Source organism: Anopheles darlingi, chromosome 2 (genome assembly GCF_943734745.1).
Source record: "Anopheles darlingi chromosome 2, idAnoDarlMG_H_01, whole genome shotgun sequence".
Classification (NCBI taxonomy): domain Eukaryota; kingdom Metazoa; phylum Arthropoda; class Insecta; order Diptera; family Culicidae; genus Anopheles; species Anopheles darlingi.
In genome coordinates this window covers 19,284,592-19,306,151 of record NC_064874.1, presented here as the reverse complement: position 1 = coordinate 19,306,151, position 21,560 = coordinate 19,284,592, and the positions used below count along the sequence as shown (strand labels likewise).

The following is a 21,560-nucleotide window of genomic DNA, read 5'->3' as shown; positions in this document are numbered from 1 at the left end:
GACCGGTGTGCGACAACTAACTGCAAGCCACTCCGGCGACCGAGGGCAACTCATTTCGCTGTTTGCTCCGGTGAGAAAATGGGAAAAAGATCACCCTCGACGACAGGAACGGGTTTGCCTTTGCATCGGTTGCTGGTGGTATCTTGTCCAATTATAAATGAACATATCATAACGACCGCATGTCTTTTGCTCCCGAAACTCGGGAGAAGGAGAAGTAGAAGGATAGCAGGAAGTGTATAAAATAAATTTAAAAAAATACCGCTGGCATGATGATGGCGGTGGTCGTGAAGAAGAGGAGGTGCATCTCATAAATTACACTTACCGGATCGTATTTTACCGACAAAGTATTTGGCTGGATGTGCTAATTTATTCATTTCCGCCGGTAAGTTTATCTCACACATCGTGCCGGCGCCCGGTCGAGCGGAATGCATTTCCGGGACATTGCGCACATCTTCGTGTCCAGGCGGCCAGCGCCATTCGTGGTGGAATGTTGAGGTAACACCCACAGTGCACAGTGCACAGTGCAGCGGTTGACATGCGGGAGATGAAATGAAATAAAACGAAATAGGATGCATTACGTAGTGGAGCGAGTTTTGTGATGTTTAAAAGGAGGAGTATAAGAAGAGCCTGCAGCAAGGGTGTGTTTCATTTTAGTTTCGTTTGATGGTGAAATTTAACTTTGTTTTTGGGAAAAATTTTGAAATGAATTGCTACAATGATGGCACGTCTGTGCTGCGTTTGCTGCGTTGACCAATTTCTTAAATTCCTTCTTTATATCATGTTTCTTTATATCATACATGTCACTCACGCCTGATAACATTTTTAACTACATTCATTGCTTTGTGAGTTCGATTAGAATTGGATGCTTTTACAACAAATTTTGAGTAAATAACTAAAAAATTGAAAAATAAAATCAGTTCAAATAATGGTTGACAAACACTGTGGAGAGTCTACTTTGACCAAAACAAGAATTTACGAGTGTTACGAACTGTTTTCGAAATCGAGAACTTGCCCAAGGACAAATTTTTTCATAAGAAAAATTTATTCGCAAAATAAGTAAAAATTAATTTAGTTATTTAGTAGTAGTATTGTTAGGAGCTTCAAAGTCGATTACGAAATGCTAATACATCGGCACCATACCATGCGCCTCCATCTCGTTGATACTCGCTGATGATATGCAACTATTATTTATTCTTTTGATTTATGAAAAATTGTTCTCTCCACAGATTGAATAAAGAAGGAATTTTCGAACTTAAACAAAGCCAGTCGAGCCGTACATTAGTCGGAGAAAAGAAACTAAACGCTGTAACAAATACCGATATTTCAAATATTTTCGAGCATTCCAGAGAGACTGCCTAATATTAGTTTATAATTTGACGTAAGGGATTGTTTGTATATTTTTAAGTATCTTCAATGTTTAGTAAAATACCCGCAAACATATTTTGCGAACCCAAAGTGTATCATAAAGCCATTGAAACTCCAAAAAGGCTGTAAATATCATTCCTCCTTGAAGCAATTCGCGAACAAACACACCACTTCCGCTGAAGTACATATTTATGTACTCATCCCTGTTCCCCTCGCTTCCCAGACAAGTGGCTCTGGCCATTGACACCTTCACTTCCACAAACTCCCTACCATCGTTAATGTATTCACCGCTAATACCCTCACCTGCCTGCTCTGCCAGGCCATGAGGGGAGGAAGAGCTCATGCATCCCACATTCATCATACTTTGGGCCAATTCCAGGCCAAAACAGTCGCCGGCACGCAATCGAACTCCTCTCTTCCTTCCCTTTCTCCCCCCTGAACCTCAATTATCTCTATCTATTGGAACAACCCCAATCCACCCCAAACAACATGCCAGATTGGCCCGAAAGGGAACAAATCGAATGCGAAAGCGGAAAATCCTTCCCAAAATGGAAGGATTCGTGCAACCCCCGGGGAAGAGAAGACGGAAAAACGGACCAAAAAATAGGCTGCTGACTGGTGAAGGGACACACCAAGGACCTGCTTACCTTCGGTCGCACGATCCGGCCTCTGTCGTCGTCGTCGTTGCGTCGAACCTGTTGAACCACCGACGTCACCGGAAACGGCGATACTGCTGCTACCTGATCGATATCTGCAAAAAATAAAAGAAGAGTAAAAGAAGAAGAAGCCATCACCATCGTCATCATCATCATCATCATCATCGGTGTCATCATCGTCAACGTTTGAGCAAACCGCAAGTCGACGCTATTGGTAGACGTGAATTGGTTGCTGGTTGGTTGGTGGTGGTTTTGGAGGGAGCTACGATTCAGGCGTACACTAGAGCATAAAACGAGGAAAATGAACAACCATCCCCCGACCCCACCGGGTTCTCCCTTCACCATCAACCACACAATCCTTAGTCGAAATTTCACCCCCTATGAAGGCCGTTCAAAGACAGGTGTGGATGAGAAAACGTAAAAATGCCACCTTCCCTTCCACGCTGCCTCCCTTCCGACCAGCCCCAGCAAGCACTTAAAGCACCCAGCACTCGACTAAGGACACCACCCACAAGGACAGACCGAGAACACGCGGACAAAAAACACGACCTCGACCGGCTCCGGTGAAATCCCACGGCCAGGCCACCGGAAAGGCGAATCGAATTCGCAATCGGATCCGATCGGATCAAGGTGATAAACATTAGCTACACAGCACCACCACCACCACTACCACCACCACCAACACCACCAACAGCAGCAGTAGCACCTCGAGTGCAAAAAGGGATAAACTGGAGGGAGGATGCTTCACCCTCTCTTTCGCCTACGCTTGGGCGCAAAATGTGAAAGCATAATCGAGGGGAAAGGGGAAAAGGGAGAGTGTTAGGCCATTTTTCGGGGGGATGCGAAGTCGAGGACGACGACGACGACGCCGTCGAGTTGCGTCCCTAGTCCGGAAGAAGATGATGGATATCGGATTCGGAAACGTGCTTCCGGAGTTGGTTGGTTGGTTGGCGCGCGCCCCTCGTGCTGCCTGGAAGATAAATTTCATTTCTGCACCCTCCACCCCATTCGCCACCCCATTGGCGACGCCACCAACCAACGCACGCAATCACTCCCGGCGCGACACACTCTCGAGTTGACTGCTACTTTAAAGCCGACGCCACCAGCCGTGCCGGCCACGATAGGCTCAAAATGCGGCTGAGCCACACCGCGGGGACTTTGAAATCCACTAACTCGCTCTCTCTCTCTCTTTGGGCCGCATTCGTGGAGCATTATGGACCCTGGAGCGGTAGACCTGCGCGAGTGATAAAAATATATCCGATCCGAGAACATAAATGGTAATAAAACGGGGAAAATTTAGATAAATTTGATTGAGTATCGCACGTGAGCGGCCTGCCAAGTCGGTAGCGAGGAGGGGGGGGGGGGGGAGGAGGGGCCTGCGCCAACCAGCAACGCGTGCCAAAAGCACTTGGTCCGTCATCATCATCATCTGCGTCTTGGTCGCTCATCGGCATCGTCGTCGTCGTCGTCGTCGTCGTCGTCGTCGAGGGGTTTCGTGGTTGCTTTTAAACCGTTTAGGAGTCCCTTTCGCTTTCGGATAACAGGAAAGGATCGCGAACAGCGCGAACCGTTTGCGCTTACCTGCTACGCGAACGGTCTTCGGTCGGTCGGCGCAGATTGCCTTTTTTCTGCCATTTCTGGCACACGATGGCGAGGTTTCGACGACGAAGGCGGCCATTTCTACGATGGATTTCACTTGCCGCTTGTCGCTCTTGATGATGCAAATGAACGGAGTCTATCAATTTAGAAGAGAGATAGACGGAGAGAGAGAGAAAGAAGGAGCGTAGAAAGGAGAAGTTAAGTGAAATGTCAAATAGATTGCACGGAATTCTAATTGGAATTATCAATTTAGAAGCAAATACTATTTGTTTCAAACAAGCAACCAGGCGTCTCCATTGCGTCACGGTTTTTGGTTTCTTTTTTATACGACATGAAACGAGTGACACAACATTTTGACCATTTAAGTCACGATGGAAAACCATAAAAAAAATCGTACAAAGTGAAAAAGAAACAATGAGTTTCGACTCAACGATGCGCTCGCGACCTCATCAATTGCTATATCGACGAACCAGCAGTCGGCGGTGCCGATTGATGGCTGCAATTCGAAATTTATTGTTTTGCTTCAGTTCGTTCTCGCCCATCAGAAAGGTACAAATTGGACCGCGTACCGGTCGTAGGGTGAATGGCCGATAAACTGGACCACCGAAGGATACACAATCATCATCTCGGAGTCACGATACTCTGTCTCTGGTTGATGTTCCTCGCGTTCCTGTTTTGTTGCTGCTGCTGCAACCCATCATTCATCCGTGAGTTGATTTAGGAGCGCTAAAAGGTGCCACAATGGTGGGGAAATGGGGGAGGGGGGGGGCAATGTAAACCATAAATAAATAAATGCGCAGCAAACTACAACATCGTCGCGCGACTCTGGCGACTCTGGTCGGAAATTGGCCATTAAATCGCCCCCCGTGAACGGACCTCACGAACCATTAAACTTCGGAGCGAGTTTGTGTAAAATTGCGCTTACGATCGACGATGTGTGCGGTCACCAAATGACCTTTACAATTGAATTGGTTCGCCATGACGAATAAACGAACCTGGTTGTCATGGCCACTATGACCGTTGCCCAATTATAGCAACATCTGCGCCCAAGGTACTTCCTTCTTCTCCGATTTCAACTTCCTTTTTTTATTATTAAACTATTTTATTGATAAACAACCCACCCACACAAACACGTCTATAACATGCTTTGTGGTGCTGCGATCCGGAAACCTAGAAGGCAAACAGCATCAGGAAGGCCATCATCAGGCAGAACAATCCCATGGCCTCGGACAGTGCAAAGCCCAAGATGGCGTACGAGAAGATCTGCTGCTTCAGCGGTGGATTGCGGGCGTAACCGAGCATCAGCGAACCGAACACCGTCCCGATGCCAACACCGGAACCGGCGACACCGATCGTTGCCAGGCTCGCACCGACCAACTTGGCCGCCGTATCCACATCGGCTCGGTAGCAGGACGTCCGGAAGCCACGCTTAAACATACCCGAAAGGCCACAAGTAGCATCTGAAGAATGCAACGAATTTCCAGCATTTAAGTTACTTTAACAACGCAAACTAACAACACTGTACACTGGATTACCTTTAGCGGTTCGCGTCACTTCACGATACGATGCCATACGTTTCAGGATCGATTCCCGTTCCTGCGTCCTCGTCTGTTCGATTGCGGCGTTCGAGCGAGCCGGTTCCGAGGGGATGGTCAGTTCTGCGGAAGGAAAAGAAGCGTTAACGATGACAAGTACCACGGTTGTGTGTGTGTGTGTGTGAGAGAGAGATTTAAAGTCCACAAATCCAAAACAATACAATCCAACTCGCATAACTCAACGGCCGAGTCCAGGTCCCGGTCCGAATCGCGATTCCGGTTACCGGTGTCGCCGGAGCAAGCAAATTGACTGCCGGACAAAGTTGAGCAAATAAAAAAGTCACACCCAGACCCACACCCAGACTGACTCACGATATACAATAAAACTTTGCCGATTTTAGCCACACGGCCACTTCCGGTGCTCCAGGAAGGACCTCAGGAGAAGAAGGATATCCTTCCTCGGTCAGACCGGAGCGGCCCCTGGCGGGGGGTGGAGCAAAATGTTCTAAAATCGCTTCACCCGAAACACACCTCGAAATGAAAATGAATTTTCCAAATCCGAGATCCGAGCCAAAGGACGGTGTGGTCGAGCACTCCACCCCAGCACTCCACTCTCCAGAGGACGGGTCGTCCTTAACCTATCCAATGCTTCTATTGCAAATAGAGACGATACAGAGAGAGAGAGAGAGAGAAAGAGAGAAAACTTCTTCCCCTCTCCGTAAAACCAACGTTTCCCTCGGTAACCAATGCGCTAAATGAGAAAAACAAACTTTCTCGTCCCCGGGAAATCCGCCCCGCGGGTCCGGGCGGCACGAGGTCCGTTCTGGGTTCCGGGAAAAACAATCCTCGATACCGGCGATCGTACCGGTGGCTGGCTAGCCCTTCGACCGGGATCTAGATTGCGATGCGAAGCACCGTTCTAGCACCTTCGAATCCGGTCCAGTTTACGGCCATTTTGTAGTGGCCGCCACCCACCTCACCCACCCAAAAAGGTAGGAAAGATGAGTTTCGGCTCCGACGGAACAAATCATTCCCCGTGATTCTCGACACTGCGCATCATTCCGGAGGCAGTTTTTCCCACAGATTTCCTCCCTATTTTCCACGCCGGGCCCCACCTATGCCAATCTAAACACACACTCACATACACACGCTCAGGAGAAAAAGAGAGAAAATGATTTGGGAAACTATCTCGCACGCCACCACCGCCGCCGCCATTGCCGGCAAATTTGTTTGCCAAACCGTTCCGCGTTCGGCCATTTCCATTCCTTCCATTCGTCCTTTGCGGCCAAAATGAAGAAATCGAAAAAGTCAACGCCTGCTGCTGCAGGGCGAACAGTAGAACTGTGTCTAGCTGTGGTCTGTGTGACCGCGCGTGTGTGTGTGTGTGTGTGTGTGTGAGTGTATCTTTTGTTTCACTAACTTTTGCACAGAAACAGGGGCAGCGAGTAGCGCGCCGGAACGTATCCACATCCCGGCGACATCAGCGCCCCACTATCGATGAAATGGACCGAACCGAGGACCGGGCGTGCCAGCTTCTTCCGCAGCGGCAGCAGCACCATCTTCTTCTTCGGTCAACCACAGTCGGCAGTCGAACGCGAAATGCGTGCACCAGCTGCAAGGAAACGAAGGAAGAGAGTTAATAAAAGATGGATTAGAGAGTAGCGGAGAAGGGAGAGATTGTTATTGTGGAAGTTAGTGTCCGGCTAGGGGGGGGGGGGGGGGGGGCGGATAGTTTGCCAGCAGCCCCACCTCCCGTGTGGCTATTTGGAGATTGTTTCTTTTCGAATCTCCCAGCCAGCTGCTCCGGTGGATGGTTCGAAATGCGCTCGTTTGATGCAATCGACTCACCTTCTGCTGCGTAACCTTGGCGACGGACCGAAACCTCTCGAAAGGAAGAGCGCAGTACGGTGGCGGTCCGAGCGGTGGTGGTGTCCACAAAGTTTGTCTTCGATCGAGCGACCGAAGTGCCGTGGAAGCAGCCGTCGCAGGACGGGTTGATAATGGTTTTATTATTATCTTGGAATCGTATATCCACGGAGGAGAGAGGATGCTCCTAGAACCACGGGGCAGGTGTATGGATATTGAACTTCTCGGTCACCTCTGTCGGTTCAGAGGCGGACCGGCGGCCACCTTCCTTACCTCTTTACGACGACCAAATGTTACGGCGACACCCGGAGGGGGCGGAGGCGGGGGCTCATCAGCCAAGTAATAAATGGTCAATTTGGAAGATACTCTGCTTCTGCGTTCGTCTACGTTCTCTGCAGCTACGATTTCCGATTACTCGCCCCCGTTCTCTGGCACACACACCACCCCTTGCTACACCCTCGTCGTCGTTATTTGCTTTTCCCTTCTCGGCCCCACCGAAAACGATGCACGATGACCCGTCGGCTTCGTATAGCTTCCAGAGGCGTCCAAAATTGCGAAGAAAATTGAAAGAAAAGCTTCGAAGAACCGAACACGCACAGCCACGAGTCGTCGCCGTCTTCAACTACGTCGACTCGACGGGACTAACTTCTGACTGGACTGGACTGCCCCGTGCCCTTGGTAACACACAAACAGCTGAAGCACATTATCCAATCTCATCTCGCCAATGGTTGCTACGATGAAGATGATGATGGTGATACCGGTTGTGAGAATACATTGGGGAGAATCGGAGAAAACTTTCGCGCACGGTTGCCACACGGTCACGATAGTTTCATCCAGCCCGGACCGGCGCGGACAAACACCAAGACCCCACAGTCCACAGGCACATGCCCGCGATGGACGCGATGGGGCCGCCTGTAATCGAACGAAAAACGAAAAAGTTTTTCGCAAAATAAAATGAAAGATTGATGTTTTCTTGCTGCCTTTTCTTCTGCTGCCGCTGCCGCCGCCGCCGCCGGTTGCGGTTATTCGGTTCCTTTCGGGTGCTTCTGGTCCGTCACCTCTGCCTGTCCGGGAGCTCTTGTCCGAATTTATTTGTTCATCAGCATCGAGCCGTAGGTGCCGGGCTTCGGATTTCTTTGTTTTTGGAGCGGAACAGAAGCGAAATTGCAATTTGAGAGACAAAATTGGAAAGTTTGCGAATCAAATAACAAACACCCACTCAGCTAGCACATCCGTTTCGTACGAGGCAAGTGGGAGTTGGTTGCTTGTTTGAGGAGACATTAGTGCATTAGTGCCATATGCCGGTACAATGGAATGTGACTGATGGTGCAGGGGGGACTAGAAGGAGCTGCCTAAGAAACTATAAAGAACTTTCGCGCCATTTCGTTTAATTTAGGACAGAATTGAAACGAGATTTTAATAGAAGCATAAAATGGCAGAATGAAGTGTTGAAACTTAAAATACTAAACCGACGTTAATGGAACCTCTGCTCGATATCATTAGCAGCAAACAATATCGTAAACCGCGTCTACTGAGCGAAACGATCGTCTGCAACAAAGAACTGCTTGCAAAATAAAAAGGACGACAACTACTTAAACCCTCTCTTAACTATCAACGGCAATCGCCTCCTGATGAGACTAATCAAATATGGCACACAACGCGACATACTCCCCAATAATTCCTCAACAACTTCAATCGCTTATCCGACACACACACCCACACGCTGAAAGTGCAATGACCACTGTGCTGCATCGTAACGATTACCCAACGAACAACCTCACAATAATGCTCTCTGTTAATGGTGTGGTTTCGATTCGTAGCTTTTATTACTCGTTCGGCACCCCCTTCTCCTCGGTGAATTCCGAAAAATATCAAAAACCCGATTCTGTTGGTGTCCATGCGTGGAGAATGGCGTGCATGGGTCTCGATTACCAAAAATGGTACCCAAACGAGCGCACACGCCAGACGCTGGACGGTCAAAAGCATCATTTTGCCAACGGAAATCGGTACACACCACCTTCCCCCTTTTTATGGTCCCCGTTGTCCATGGCCACCCACCTTCCCCCACATGGCATCCATATCGGACCACGGGAATAATCATCGCTTTAACATTATTACGGTTATTGTTATCATCGGTTTCGATGATAGCACTTCATTACTGGTTCATTCGGAATCGAACCGAAACCCCATCCGGAGTATACGGTGAAAAGTGCATTATCAGCAGGGTGCCAAACGAAACGCCGGGCGCCATTTTACTGTCGAGCTATCTATTTACGATCTAGGGACCTCTGTTTTGGACCAAACCATTGAACTGTACTTTACGCGTTCGATTAATGAGAGATGAGCAGAGACGGTAAAACATCATCCCAGGGGCGAAAACCCCTTTAATGCCGTCAGCAATGATCGTTCCATTCGCGAATAAAACTACAACAACCGGGAGCGATCGCTAAGATAACGGCCGCAGCGACGACAACAGCTGGTGCCTTCATCACAATTGTAGCGAACATTAAAAATCCTTTCAGAACCACGGACTGTTCACACCACCTGCCGCCGCTGCCAACGACGAGGCTGCGAACATCATCGCCTGGCCAGCCGGCCTGGTCGGAACTGAAAACAGTCGATTGCAAAAGAGGAAAAGCTAAAATGGAGAACGAGAACGAAACGAACACCGGTGCGCAATCATGGCCGAACACAATTACGCAAAATAAGCGTGAGACCTCACAACGCACCGCTGCTGGGAACCATCCAGAGCTGGGTTTGCCAGAAAAGGTGTAGACGGAGAAAGGAGAAGGAAACACTGGAGGGCTGTAAATCATCGGGATAAACTCGAGCCAACACCCCAAAATTCACCCTTCATTTGTTTTAATTTAATCATTATTGCGTTATCGGTGCAATTTTCGCCCAAGCTTTGGGCCAATTGCTGGTGATCGGGACTCGCCCTCCTGTCCCTTTCCATTCGCATCGCCTCCACAACAACGCCATTATCGGCCACCACATCATCCCTTGTGTTCGCGAACGCTTTGTAGCAACCAGCAGCAACCCTTTTATCGATTCCATCTGCCATCCGGTGTGTGGTTTCTTATCGATTCCCAGCGCTCGATGATGGTTCGACGATTTTATTTCGCGACCACCACCATAACCACCACAAATGCTTGAACACAGACACCAAACGGTGGTCGACATCCTCGAGTTCATTATTTTTTTGAATAATATTGAAACACAATTATTGGAGTGAAAGTGTGAAGTAGAAAAAAAGACGTTTGAAGCTCCCAATATCAATTGATTTACGATGGTGTACCCTTGCTACAAAGACGAGGAATTAATGCTGGAATCACTTAACTCAAAGCACATCAATTCGAACTTTAAATTGTTTTGCGAAACCTGGAGGGTTTTCCAATTATTCAAAGCAAACCACGCCATGGCTCGGGTTCAAACCTGCAATCGAATCCATCGTCTTTGAGGACCGTCTTTAACGTGCTTCCGAATACCAGGAACCGAGAAATCAGGCGGAAACTGTCCTTGAAAGTAACACGGAAGCCAATCGAGTGCTGTGGTGCTCACGTGGCCGATCAATGGCAGGGAATCGGCATGGATCGCTCCATGCCCTGGAAGAAGAACCGGACAAAAAGCGGTTCGAAGCGAAACGAGTGAATGGTTTCTGTGGGAGGAACTCGGAAGGAGTCCTCTCGTGCACAGCATGGAGCCCACGCTACTACCACCACACAGGCTAACGAAGGAGAATTAAATAAATTTCATTCCCATTCCGACCGCACCCGTATTCTGAACCAACGACGACGACGACCACGACCGCCACGGCGGCCACGACGAGGACAAGGACAAGGACGACGACAAACCGGTGCCGACTGCCAGATGCCAAGGGAATCGTTGCAAATTATCTAATCATTTATTCCATTTATCATGAAACGAGAAACCCCATCGATGGGTGGGAGAGGCCCCATTCCCTCTTGCCCGTCCGTCGAAAGTGGTGGGAATGGTGAAAGATGGCCGCAGTTTAAAGGCGAATGGGCGAAAGTCCGGCCCGGCTTTGGTTGGCTTTGGATCATTGCGATTGCACGACGAACGCTCCATGAATTGAATCCACTAAACATCCGGAAATCCGGACATCCGAAGACTAACGGCAGTAAAAGGGGTTCGTGTTGCTGGCCTTTCTCCCTGCGGGCTCCGTAGCCATTACCGGTTGACGAGCATCCGAATCCGGATTAATTTTTTTGATCCTTCAACCGGCTACGTCTGCTGCGTGCGTGATGCAGCTGCTGCTGCTGGTGCTGACCAAGTCAGTTCATCGTTGGCCAATAACCAAACCACGGACGAATGAAGCAATACCGGCCAGACCGGGCTATCAAGATACACTGTGAGCGGACAGATTAAAACCCAAAACCCCCACCATAGTGGGCACTTTCAAAGTGGCGTCGTGCACTGCACGCTTATCAGCTCCAGGGCAACGTGGTCCAGGGTCCAACCCAGCCCGGGATAACTGACCAAATTATCGCCATAAAACCGAACCGGACCGGAGTACAAAGTGAAATTAATTTCTGTTAATGTCCGCCAAATAAATCATTCTCCATTTCGTCCTCCGTCCACCGTCCGATCGTCGGCCGATCGAGGGCCGAGCGCGAATGCTTTCGAGTGAAATCTTCAATCCTTTTCCTCCCAACGCTCACTCGCTCCGCGGTCTTTGATGCATAAAATAAATGAAAAATTAAAACCAAAAAAAAAACACGAACGACCAACTCGAGGGTTTTATGCCCTGCCTTCGGGGTTTGCGAAGCAAAATTGACATTGAACTGACCGGGCGCTTGGCAAGTGGTAGGTTGCGGCACCGCCCGTGGAAGACTCCAGGGATACGCTGTAAAGCTGCTGCAACAACAAACGGCATAAGAAACCACAGGAGGAGCACGAGGAGCGGAGAGGGATGCCGGATATAAAAACAAGAAACCCGGTAACCGAACCTTTCTGTATGATTTATTCGCCGCTCCGGCTTCGACGTCGTCGTCGTCATGATCGGGGTGTAGAAGCTTGCATCCAGAGCCGAACATGGCGAGGCTAAAGGTAAAAACCTTACATCAACCGTCGGCCGCAGAAGCTGGGCAAAACCACGATGGCTAGACTTTTCACTTCACTGAGCCCGACGGTTATGCTGGCAATTTTTCATCAACCTGCGTTGGGCAGCAGGGTCGAAGACGGAAACGGGAATGTGGAAAACGCTAAATGCAAGCAACGGGAGCTTTCGAACGAATAGCTATACCGGTTGGTACCGGCAGGGTAAGCGATATAGCAATTGAGTTAGTGAAAATATAGTTACCTCAATCGACTAACGATTGGAGACTAGAGTAACCGTTCAATATGTCCCGGTTCTGTACTACTAAATGCAGTATGCGAGGTTTAGCATTGAACCTGGAGGACTAGAATCGATCGGATTTAATCGGTACTGAAGAGAACTGTAGAATCAAAGCAGCACTATTCGAATGTGCATAGCAACGTTAGAAAAACTTTGTTAGTGCTAGCAGCAACTATCTACAGTTTTTGTTGGTTTATTTAAAAAGAAGAAAAAAGTACTTTTGAAGTTCTTGGATTCAACAAAAAAGAATCTTTATTTACAATTCAGTTGCGCGGTTTTTAATACTTCGAAGAGCCGTTTTAAAGCGTATCCTTTCCGCAGTTTGAGCTCGAATATCCTGATGTTTTCCACGCAACGCAGCTTCGTGAAATATTTCAACTTCATAACCCCATAAGCTTATTAGCCCCCCGTATTTTGGAGCTTCTTTTTCTTTTTAAATAAACAAAAAAGACGATAGTAACGAATGTAACGGTAAACTGGGCAGCAACACATCGGCACATCATTACATGTTATCGAAATTGTAACGATCCTTGAGCTTCTTTCTTATGCGCAGCCCCACGATGAGGCGCCTCCAGTTGGCGTAGATGCGTTCGCGGCGCCGTTCCTGCTCCTTCCGTTCCAGCTCCACCTGCTCCTGGTACCACTCGTCCAGCAACTGCTCCCGAAATTCCTCGCACACAACAAACCCATCGTATACGGCCTGGCAGCCCCCGCTCCGATACTCGAACCCCGTGATGGCCTGGGCACAATCGATCCGCAAACGACGACAGATCCGGTTCAATCCCGGTAACTGTAAATGCACCGTTCCCTTCGGTAGCATGCAGGGCTTGAAGAGATCCACATTACCGTACGCCGTACGCGGTACCAGCCCACCCTTGGCTACCGGTGGTACGTAGTCCTCCACCTGCCATTCACCAAACAGCTCTACCGTTTGTCCAGTAACACTCGTACCGAGCACACGATCGTACTTGGCCCTCGCGTTCACCTCCTTGTACGGTTGTTCGTGCATGCGGACTGTTTTCGCTTGCCGTAGCCAACCATCACGGGATTGAAGCGTGTAGATGCAGCTGCGCAGGTAGATCGGTTCTCCCCGGATATGGCTAACGATGGGTGCATCCGGTGGATAGATTGCTTCGTTGCGTCGTAGAAACCGTTCGATGGCGTACTTTGGATGATTCCGGTACTCGGCAATCTGCTCCGGGAAAGGGCGCTTGTTCAGCAAACGGTCGAACTTGATGTCCTCGATGAGATCGCGCTTCGTGCGCTGACCGCGGTAAGGTTTCAGTGCCCGTTCCAACCATTCGTCCTCGATACGCAGTTTGTTCTTGATGGTACCGAATCGAGAGATGTAACGGGGCGAGACATCCTTCACCGATCCGTCGTTGTTCCAGGCCAGCACGTACGCGATCGGTTGGGTTGCTTGTTTCTAGAAACAGATCAAATGAACAGATCGCAAAGTGAAAAAACGGAATACGAATCATCAAGAACGGAAGGGATACTTACAACGATATCCTCCAGATTGTACACACTGCCGTTCAGTACATCGATCGTGATCCACTTGTCCTCGTGCTCACAAAACACTTCAACCCAGTAATCGACTCCCGGTTTGCCTTTTTCATTCATCTTTACCTTCTTCCCCGCGTCTTCTAGCTTCCGATTGCCCGTTTGCTTCTTCTTGCTTGCCAGCAGCTTCGCAGCTCGGGCTCGATATGCCTCCAGAATTCGCTCCCTTCTCCGACGCACCTCTTCCATTGGATCCGAAGCGATAGCCGCTAGTGTCCGCGGTGGAGCGATTGTCTTTGAACGATTGCTTTCCGCCTGCAGAAAGGATCCAGATATGAGTCGCAGTTTCTTCTCCTTCGATCCGTCGGTGGCGCGTGTGATATCATCAGCTCCACCATCCATTTGGGGAATCGAAAAGCCAGCTGCCAGCTTACGTTTCCTTGCGCCCTCACTAGCACCTCCTTTCCGGTCGGATTGCTTTGCAATCTGTGCTCGAAGCTTCTCCTTGGCCATGTGTACCATGCTATCAGCGGGTGCTTCGCGGAAATCGTACAGCAGCTGACGTTCCATGGCCAGCTCTCGTCCCGTTCGAGGATTCATTTTGTACAACTGACTTGGTGCAACTGTCTTCGGTGGAACGGGCGGTGAGATGACGAGCCGACAGTACACTCCGAGCGATCGCAGCATTAGCACGAACAGCAGAATATAATCCCGCTTACAGTAAGCAGCCCGTTTGGCGATAGCAAAGATAAGGAATTTGCCCAACGTCGGATGACGCCGCTGCCGGTAGAACATAGTATCGTCCTTAAGCATCACCGTGCGGCGATAGTAGCGGGTTAGTTCCTGAAAGTACCGCAGATTGGTGAGTCCATTCGGTCGAGTGGCATGGCTCAGTGCACCGGGAAGCAGCTTCTTCTGTGCGAAGCGTATCAGCGACGGTTTTCGGAGCTCATTGTTCACGTACGTCCCGTGGCCGATCCAACACAGGAGCGACAATTTGTGCAGATGGATCTGGCTGTTACGTTTCTCGCGGTTCATAAACCGCTTCAGGGCGGACAGAACATCAAACGTTCGCTTCTTTCCCTTAGCATCGGCTGTCACCGTCGGCTTCAACGTAATTTCAATATCTTTCGGTTTGGTAGTTCGTTCGAGGGAGGGGACCGCCACGAAATCACTGCGTCCTCCGACTCCACCGATCAACGATTTACCACAGTGTTTGGCCAACTTCTCTCCCGCGTGCAGAATACTGGCAATATCTTCGCGCTGGCTACCTTCCATCTTCGAGTCCATCTTCCCGTTCGAAATATCACTGGCCGCATGCTTTTTGGCAGATGTAGATGTGCTGGCGTTGGTCTGCGTCTCTTTAAGCCGTTTGATCTGTGCCAAGGCCTCCGTTGATTGATTGACTTGTTGCAGCAACTTCATTCCCAGTTCTACGTCGGTGTCTTTCACTGGTTTTGGTTCCGTCGTGCCCATCGTACGTTTCGACCCCGATGGTACACAATCGGATCCCTCATCCTCCGAGTCGGTCAGCTCCACGCCTGCATTACAGTCAAAGAACAGATCCACGGCCTGGCGCTGTTCTCGTTCCTGTTTCGTTGGTCGAAAGAAGTCCGAACTCAAATCGAGCTCACTTGGATTAACCAAATAATCGTCGCCGCTGCTTTCCGAATCCTCGTTACCATCTTTCGCTTTCTGTTGCTTGGCAACCTTTGATGCAGCTTTCGAGGTACTTGGTTGAGCTGGCGCAACTGCCGGGTGCGATAGATCCGGTCGATACTTTCGATACAGTTGCTCCACCGTAAACGTGGTCAGCTTGATCGGTTCATCTTCGGTGGAACATTTCTGCATCTGCCGTTTAGCAGGTGCCCGTCTCGCGTTGCCCTTGCGTTTTGTCTTCCGTTTTGTTTCTTTCTTCTCTTCCTCATCCGTTTCATCGTCCGAACTTTCGTTTGCTATATCTATCGTCGGTGGAGCCGCATGTTCAAATATGTTCTCCGGCAGTTCCACTCCTTTCTTTGCCGCTATTCTTCGCGACACCCGAACGGGACCCGTGGGAATCACTCTACGGAGAGGAGGTTTATCGTTATTTCCACGCCAGAAGCGATTCCATTACCAATTTTACTCACGGTTTCTTGGCGAGCGCGGACGGTTTTCCCTTCGCCCTCTTCGTTTCGGCCGGCTTTTTGGCGGGTTCTTTCGTTTTCTCCGGAGTCCACTCGTCCTCGCTAGCGGAAAAATCGGCAGCCGAAGAGTCCTCCTGTTCCACCTCATCGTAGATATTCTCTTCCGAGTCCATTGCTTGTTTTATCACTTTTTACCGAGACTCATTTTACACATAAACGACACAGAACACACAAAATAAAGATAAACAAACGTCTTCTGGTACCAAAAAGTTTATTTGGAATTATGCAGGAGTTTACGCTTCGTGTGGCACCGGCTTATAAGTGCAAGAATAGTGCATGAAAAGTACTGGAACCCAACGGCCACGTGACGAATTCAAACGAAAACCAGAAAACAGGAAAACCAGAAAAGGTTTTTTTTTAAAGATATATAAGATACAAAATATATTTAGTAAAACTTTGCTACACTCGCTTCTGATAAAACTTCCTGGCTATCTCAACGGGGTCCTTAAAACGCAGTTGACCACTATTCCTTTTCGTAACAGCGGTTTCCGGCGGATCGCTGCGCACGTCTTCGATAATTGTTTCTATAAATTTGGCCAAACCGAAGCAAAGCGTGTGATAGACCTTCTTTTCCTGCTCGTTTGATGGTTGACCAAGATAAGTAATCACCGTGCCGTACAGCGTGTCCATCAGCATCTCCATGTCCTTCGGTAGCTTCGTTCCATTCTCTAACTGAACCAGCAATTGCGGTAGCGATTCCAGCACCTTGCTGGCCAGCGTATCAAAGGCAACCCGGCGTAATCGAGCCTGCATGTTCGCATAAATTTCATGCGACTTTTGGCGAGATTTATCAACGCTTTCCTTAATTTTCATGACGGTAGAGCGCGATTTCTTAATCTCTCCCCTGTAAAAGAAGAGGACTGGGCGTTAATGCACGTGCATCGCCGGGATATCCGGTGGTCCGTCTCGTGTTACCCTTGCTCAAGAATTTTCGATTTGATCCGGTCAACCATTTTCGGTTGAAATCGATGCTCAAACTGGGACAGCGTTGCTTGTAACTGTAACGTTCTTGGGCGGGCCAGATGTGCAAGGCGACCCTCTTCTACCGGTGGCACCGGTTCGTGTTCGATCACGGTGGGCATATCCTCTTCCGATTGTTCCAAAATTTGTGATTCCTCCTGTGGAACATCCTGGACTTCTGCCAGTTCCTCCGGTTGAGCAGACATCGCGAGTAATTTTGGTTTCACGCGAAATATTAGAAAGTACTCCTAAATTTTTGCACGATGTAACAGGGACGTACCCAAACCTACTGAAGCATTCAAAGGCAATGTGCACTACGATCCACTCGAACCTGACACCAGGTAGAAAGCCTGCTTAGCTGTAGAATCGGAAAGTTTATTGTTCTTATTGAAATACGTACATTAAGCTTATCATATTACGGTCCGGACTATGTTTACTCGAGCGTAGGGGGCTTCTGCTTCGTTTGTGACTCGTGCCACGCCTTATTAATCATGCGCTTGGTCTCTGGATCACCCGTTTCGTACAGCTGCTGCATTATGTTCATGAGCCCGGCGGACGGATCGGCGTCGTTTGACACCTTCTTGCTATCCGACAACCGTTCGTCCTTCAGATCCTGCAGTCTCTTTGCGGTCAGCGTCAGATGAGCCCACTTTGCCGGGCCCTGCTTCGCCAGGTAGATGGCCACCATATCGGACTTGACGCGCCGGTAGCTCTTCTCCACGTCGATCGGATTCAGCAGATGGTTCACGACGAAAATGTAATCCTTATTGTTGAGGTCGCTGATGACAAGCTGGAAGGAGTTCTCGGTAAACTCCACGTTCACGTTATCCTCCGGCACCTGCTGCACGCCGTTGACCGTGACAAAGATCTTGATGAACTTGTCGCTCTGGTCCCATGCGTACTCCTTCAGCTCCACCTGATACCGTCTGATGTCGCCGGGTGCCGAGACGGGTGTCTGCTGTATCGGGCGTGTCACGCTCTGCTCGCTGCTGGCTTGTGCAGCCAGCAGATCCCGCTGCCGCTGGATGTCCGTCTCCAGCTTGCGTACATCGATCGCCAACATCTGTTGCACACGACTACGCTGGGCGCTGGCCGCCAACTTCCGCATCTCCTCCAGGTCGAGGGTCAGCTAGAGAGTCGAATAAAGAAAAACTCCTAAAACTCAGCACCCCAGACCTTTGTTGCACAATCTACCTCACTTACATTATCAATTGCTTCGCGGGACATCGTTGCTGGGTGGTTTGGGCGTGGAAATGCACAAGTCTTCTGGAAAATTCTGGACTCGTCGAGCAAAATTGAATTTCTCACTTCAACAGCGACACCGAGTTCCTAACCTCAAAGTCACAACAACGGTACAGTGCCACCCAGCCCACTGTTTGTTCACAATCTGATTTTCTTATGAAAATTTTACCTCTTTTTCTTCAAAGTGTGCATATTTTATCGATCATCACTGTAAAAGCCAATTTCTTATCGTCTAGGAAGATGGTGCTGAAGCTGTGTTGAATCTGAAGCGCGTTTGTGTTTTGAGTCGAATAAATTCCAATTCCCGGGATTTCCTGATCACTTTTTTGTTATTTTCCGTGCTAATTAACCACCCCCGAGAGACCGGCATTTTTTTTCTCGGCAGAAAAACGCGAGACCGCGCATTTTCCGCGAAAAGTTCACTCGGAGTGTTCATCTCATTTGTAAACAAAAAATTCAACGTAAAAAAGGTCCTGGAAACGTGCGTTCGCGAAGGTCCTGGAAACGTGGAAAACCGGAAAACCATGTGATTGATCTGAGGAAAGGGGAACAAAGGATCCCACCCTTTTCCGGGAACGCTACGGGCGCCACGGTCCAACCACTCGTTGTTCGTGTTTGGGTGTGGTGTGAGGAGCAGCAGGAGCAGGAGCCTAACTCGATTTCGCTCGCTCGTACCAGCACAGGCCGTAAGGACGACATCAGGGCCTCGCACTCTAACCTTCAGGGCACACAAATCCCGGCCAGAGCCGAGGAGCAGCCCATCGACGGGGACCGCGAGCAGGACTCGCGCGCAAGGACTCGCTTATTCGTTCAAGATAGGTCAAACGGGTAGCAGCAACGGGATGTCGCTGAACGAAGGTATCGCGGTCGTTACGAAGGTGGTGCCCGGTGTACGGTCCCGTGCCAAGGATTCTGCCGAGGTGCAGCTTACACGGGAAGATCTCGACGCGGGACCGATAAGTTTGGACGAGATTGAACCGGGCCTGTGGCTGGGCAATGCTTCGGCCGCCGCCGATCTACCCACGCTTCAGCGCCACTCGATCCGCAGCATCCTGTCGGTCGACTCCGTACCGCTGCCGGTGCACATTACGGACCATCCGAATTTGCGCGTTCGCCATATTCAGGCGGCCGATGTACCACGCGAGGATTTGATTCGCCACTTTGAGGACACCAATCGGTTCATAGGCAATAGCTTGGCGGAAGGGCGACACGTGCTGGTGCACTGTTACTTTGGTGTTAGTCGCAGTGCAACGATCACCATTGCCTACTTGATGGACAAGTATCGGCTCGGGTATGAGGCGGCATTTGCGCGGGTTCGCGCTAAACGCCGCTTCGTGATGCCCAATCCGGGATTCGTCAATCAGTTGAAGCTGTACGCTCGGATGGGCTATCGGATAGATCGTAGCAACGAGCGGTACAAACTGTTCCGTTTGCGGTTGGCCGGCGACAATGTGCGTAAGGCGAAACGTCTACCAACGGAGTGCATGGATGTAGTGAAACAAGATCCGGGTGTGACGCAGGAATCCCCGGAACCGTACGTCTATCGGTGTCGCAAATGTCGCCGGGTGGTCGCTTCACGGAGTAATCTGCTGCTGCACAAACCGAAATCGTCATCGATGGTCGTTAGTGCATCACCAGCGAAGACCGTTGGCAGAGAGGCCGAAGCGACGCTCGAGGAGGAGGGTGCGAACGATGAAGCGGCTGAAGGGGTGAATGGTCCACCGGCTAACGTCGCTGAACCGAACGTTGAAACTCCTATGGCAACCGAGATAGCTACTGCGACCAACGAACTAACGGAGCAGCTCCGACGCAGTTCGATCAGCAGCGAGCATAGCAACCGTTCCTCGGAGAAGGAAACGCCAATGTGCAGCAAGATCTACTTCGTCGAACCACTAGCCTGGATGACGGACATCTATCGGAACACGCAGGGGCGACTGTACTGTCCCAAGTGTACGGTGAAGCTCGGAAGCTTCAACTGGGTGATGGGTAAGTATCGCGTCCTCTCCCCATTCCTCACACCATTCCACACGACTGCTGATGACCGTAATGTAATCCAATGCGTCCTCCACGTTTTTCCAGCGACGAAATGCCCGTGCGGAGCCGAAATTTTTCCCGCCTTCTATCTAGTTCCCTCGAAAACGGAATACTCCACGGTGGTTCAGAATGTGCAGGTCACGGTGTAAGACCCTCTTCTCCCACGGCTGTAGACGTCCTGTTGGAAAGACGCCAAAGGCCCACCACCTACCGCGACCATATTGTGGCTCCAAGGAGTCGCTTCATTCGGAATTTATCGTCATCATTATTCATCAGCGCGCGTTGTGCTCTTCTTCCAGCTCGATATTCGTCTGCGTCATTGCTTTTTTACCTTTTAAAAATAGCTCCAGTTGACGAGATACCACGGCGGCATCCCCAACAATGGGGTAACGGGTGAACGAGCTTCGAGTTCGCTTGTGCGAAGCGCCGGAGTGCGCCAACGGAAAGCAGAAAGGATGTCCTCTCGATGGCTCATTTGTGGCACCCTCTCGAGCACACTGGAAAGCACTATAGTGCGCCTCCGTCTCCCAAGACCCCTCTCTTCTCCTATCCGCTCATCTCACATCTGTCACTCATCAGTGATCGATGCAAAGCGTTGCTAAAAATAGGTCAATAGCCATCATCATACCCGATAGCACCATCCCCATGGGCGCCACTGATTATCGGTTTCTTCCTCACCGTCACCACACCGTACCGGAGATGCTGCTCATAGATCCAATCAAACCACATAATATATAGCTGAAGCAGACCACGAGCCATAGTGAAGTGGACGGGTTTAATCGATATCAATGCAAAGCTACAAGTCTGCGGATGGCAAACGGAAAAAGGAGGAAGAGGAAGGGCGACCAACATTGCGCAATACCGATACCGGTAGACTAGAACGGTTCATGGTAAGGGTCGTAGCAGAAGAGGACAAATGAGTACAACAAAAGAACGTCGCTAAGGATTGTTTCTTATCAGCCGAAAGGATTCTCCATCGCTGGTCCTGTCCAACCGTCCACTGGTCTGTTGGTGACAGCACTATGGAGAGCAGGCAGAACAGAGCAGAGTCGATGGCGCCAGGAGGTAATTTCTTTTCTATTCTGAGCAGTGAGCGCGAGCATGACCCGCGGCAGCATCAGCAGCAGCAATAGCCGTTGCAGTCTCTCTGCCATGCTGCTGTGGTACAGAAAACTCGGAAAATGTATTTTCATTATTCACGCACAGTACAAACTAGATGCGAGGCATAGCAGCGTACCCGAAGTGGTAGGAATGA

General features: G+C 49.9%; 5 protein-coding genes across 6 annotated transcripts in view; 1 reads left to right on the top strand and 4 right to left on the bottom strand.

The window, feature by feature from the left end:
* Nucleotides 1-4,790: 4,790 nt before the first annotated feature.
* On the bottom strand, nt 4,791-6,714 carry LOC125951924 (ATP synthase lipid-binding protein, mitochondrial-like). Its single transcript, XM_049681075.1, has 3 exons — nt 6,576-6,714; nt 5,156-5,278; nt 4,791-5,080 (listed from the first exon to the last, which is right to left on the bottom strand). The coding sequence occupies exons 1-3, from the start codon at nt 6,712-6,714 to the stop codon at nt 4,791-4,793; spliced, it is 552 nt and encodes a 183-aa protein (XP_049537032.1).
* Nucleotides 6,715-12,657: 5,943 nt separating this feature from the next.
* LOC125948829 (DNA repair protein complementing XP-C cells homolog) lies at nt 12,658-16,242 on the bottom strand. Its single transcript, XM_049675296.1, has 3 exons — nt 16,013-16,242; nt 13,884-15,948; nt 12,658-13,806 (listed from the first exon to the last, which is right to left on the bottom strand). The coding sequence occupies exons 1-3, from the start codon at nt 16,180-16,182 to the stop codon at nt 12,883-12,885; spliced, it is 3,159 nt and encodes a 1,052-aa protein (XP_049531253.1). The 5' UTR covers nt 16,183-16,242; the 3' UTR covers nt 12,658-12,882.
* A 60-nt stretch (nt 16,243-16,302) lies between these two features.
* Nucleotides 16,303-17,249, bottom strand: LOC125951921 (uncharacterized). Its single transcript, XM_049681068.1, has 3 exons — nt 16,985-17,249; nt 16,679-16,913; nt 16,303-16,323 (listed from the first exon to the last, which is right to left on the bottom strand). Exons 1-3 carry the CDS (start codon nt 17,233-17,235, stop codon nt 16,303-16,305), a joined length of 507 nt encoding a protein of 168 aa, XP_049537025.1. The 5' UTR covers nt 17,236-17,249.
* A 140-nt stretch (nt 17,250-17,389) lies between these two features.
* Nucleotides 17,390-18,393, bottom strand: LOC125948927 (calcyclin-binding protein). The gene is made up of 2 exons (XM_049675485.1): nt 18,233-18,393; nt 17,390-18,158 (listed from the first exon to the last, which is right to left on the bottom strand). The coding sequence occupies exons 1-2, from the start codon at nt 18,254-18,256 to the stop codon at nt 17,463-17,465; spliced, it is 720 nt and encodes a 239-aa protein (XP_049531442.1). The 5' UTR covers nt 18,257-18,393; the 3' UTR covers nt 17,390-17,462.
* Nucleotides 18,394-18,599: 206 nt separating this feature from the next.
* LOC125948890 (dual specificity protein phosphatase MPK-4) overlaps nt 18,600-21,560 on the top strand; it is a 3,947-nt gene continuing 986 nt past the window's right edge. Inside the window, exons 1-3 of one of the 2 annotated variants that reach the window (XR_007468618.1) lie at nt 18,600-20,257; nt 20,351-21,195; nt 21,266-21,560. The exon at nt 21,266-21,560 is cut by the window's right edge and continues 986 nt beyond it. Coding sequence is in view for 1 of the 2 variants with exons in the window: in XM_049675424.1 (XP_049531381.1) it covers nt 19,114-20,257; nt 20,351-20,454 (1,248 nt within the window). In the remaining variant the exon portion in view is untranslated. Of the gene's footprint in view, nt 20,258-20,350 lie in introns of both variants that reach the window. The other variant, XM_049675424.1, reaches the window with a different exon arrangement.

Excerpts from the sequence above, each read along its gene's own strand:
- LOC125951924 (XM_049681075.1), bottom strand. The coding sequence starts at position 6,714 with ATGGTGCTGCTGCCGCTGCGGAAGAAGCTGGCACGCCCGGTCCTCGGT. Across the intron at positions 5,279-6,575 it reads GCCCCTGTTTCTGTGCAAAA|AACTGACCATCCCCTCGGAA; the intron begins GTTAGTGAAACA and ends TTCCTTCCGCAG. Across the intron at positions 5,081-5,155 it reads AGTGACGCGAACCGCTAAAG|ATGCTACTTGTGGCCTTTCG; the intron begins GTAATCCAGTGT and ends TGCATTCTTCAG.
- LOC125948829 (XM_049675296.1), bottom strand. The coding sequence starts at position 16,182 with ATGGACTCGGAAGAGAATATCTACGATGAGGTGGAACAGGAGGACTCT. Across the intron at positions 15,949-16,012 it reads TCCGCGCTCGCCAAGAAACC|AGTGATTCCCACGGGTCCCG; the intron begins GTGAGTAAAATT and ends TCCTCTCCGTAG. Across the intron at positions 13,807-13,883 it reads ACAATCTGGAGGATATCGTT|AAACAAGCAACCCAACCGAT; the intron begins GTAAGTATCCCT and ends ATCTGTTTCTAG.
- LOC125951921 (XM_049681068.1), bottom strand. The coding sequence starts at position 17,235 with ATGTCTGCTCAACCGGAGGAACTGGCAGAAGTCCAGGATGTTCCACAG. Across the intron at positions 16,914-16,984 it reads TCGAAAATTCTTGAGCAAGG|GGGAGAGATTAAGAAATCGC; the intron begins GTAACACGAGAC and ends CTTCTTTTACAG. Across the intron at positions 16,324-16,678 it reads TGGACACGCTGTACGGCACG|CCGGTGCCACACGAAGCGTA; the intron begins GTGATTACTTAT and ends TGCACTTATAAG.
- LOC125948927 (XM_049675485.1), bottom strand. The coding sequence starts at position 18,256 with ATGTCCCGCGAAGCAATTGATAAT. Across the intron at positions 18,159-18,232 it reads CCCGCGAAGCAATTGATAAT|CTGACCCTCGACCTGGAGGA; the intron begins GTAAGTGAGGTA and ends TCGACTCTCTAG.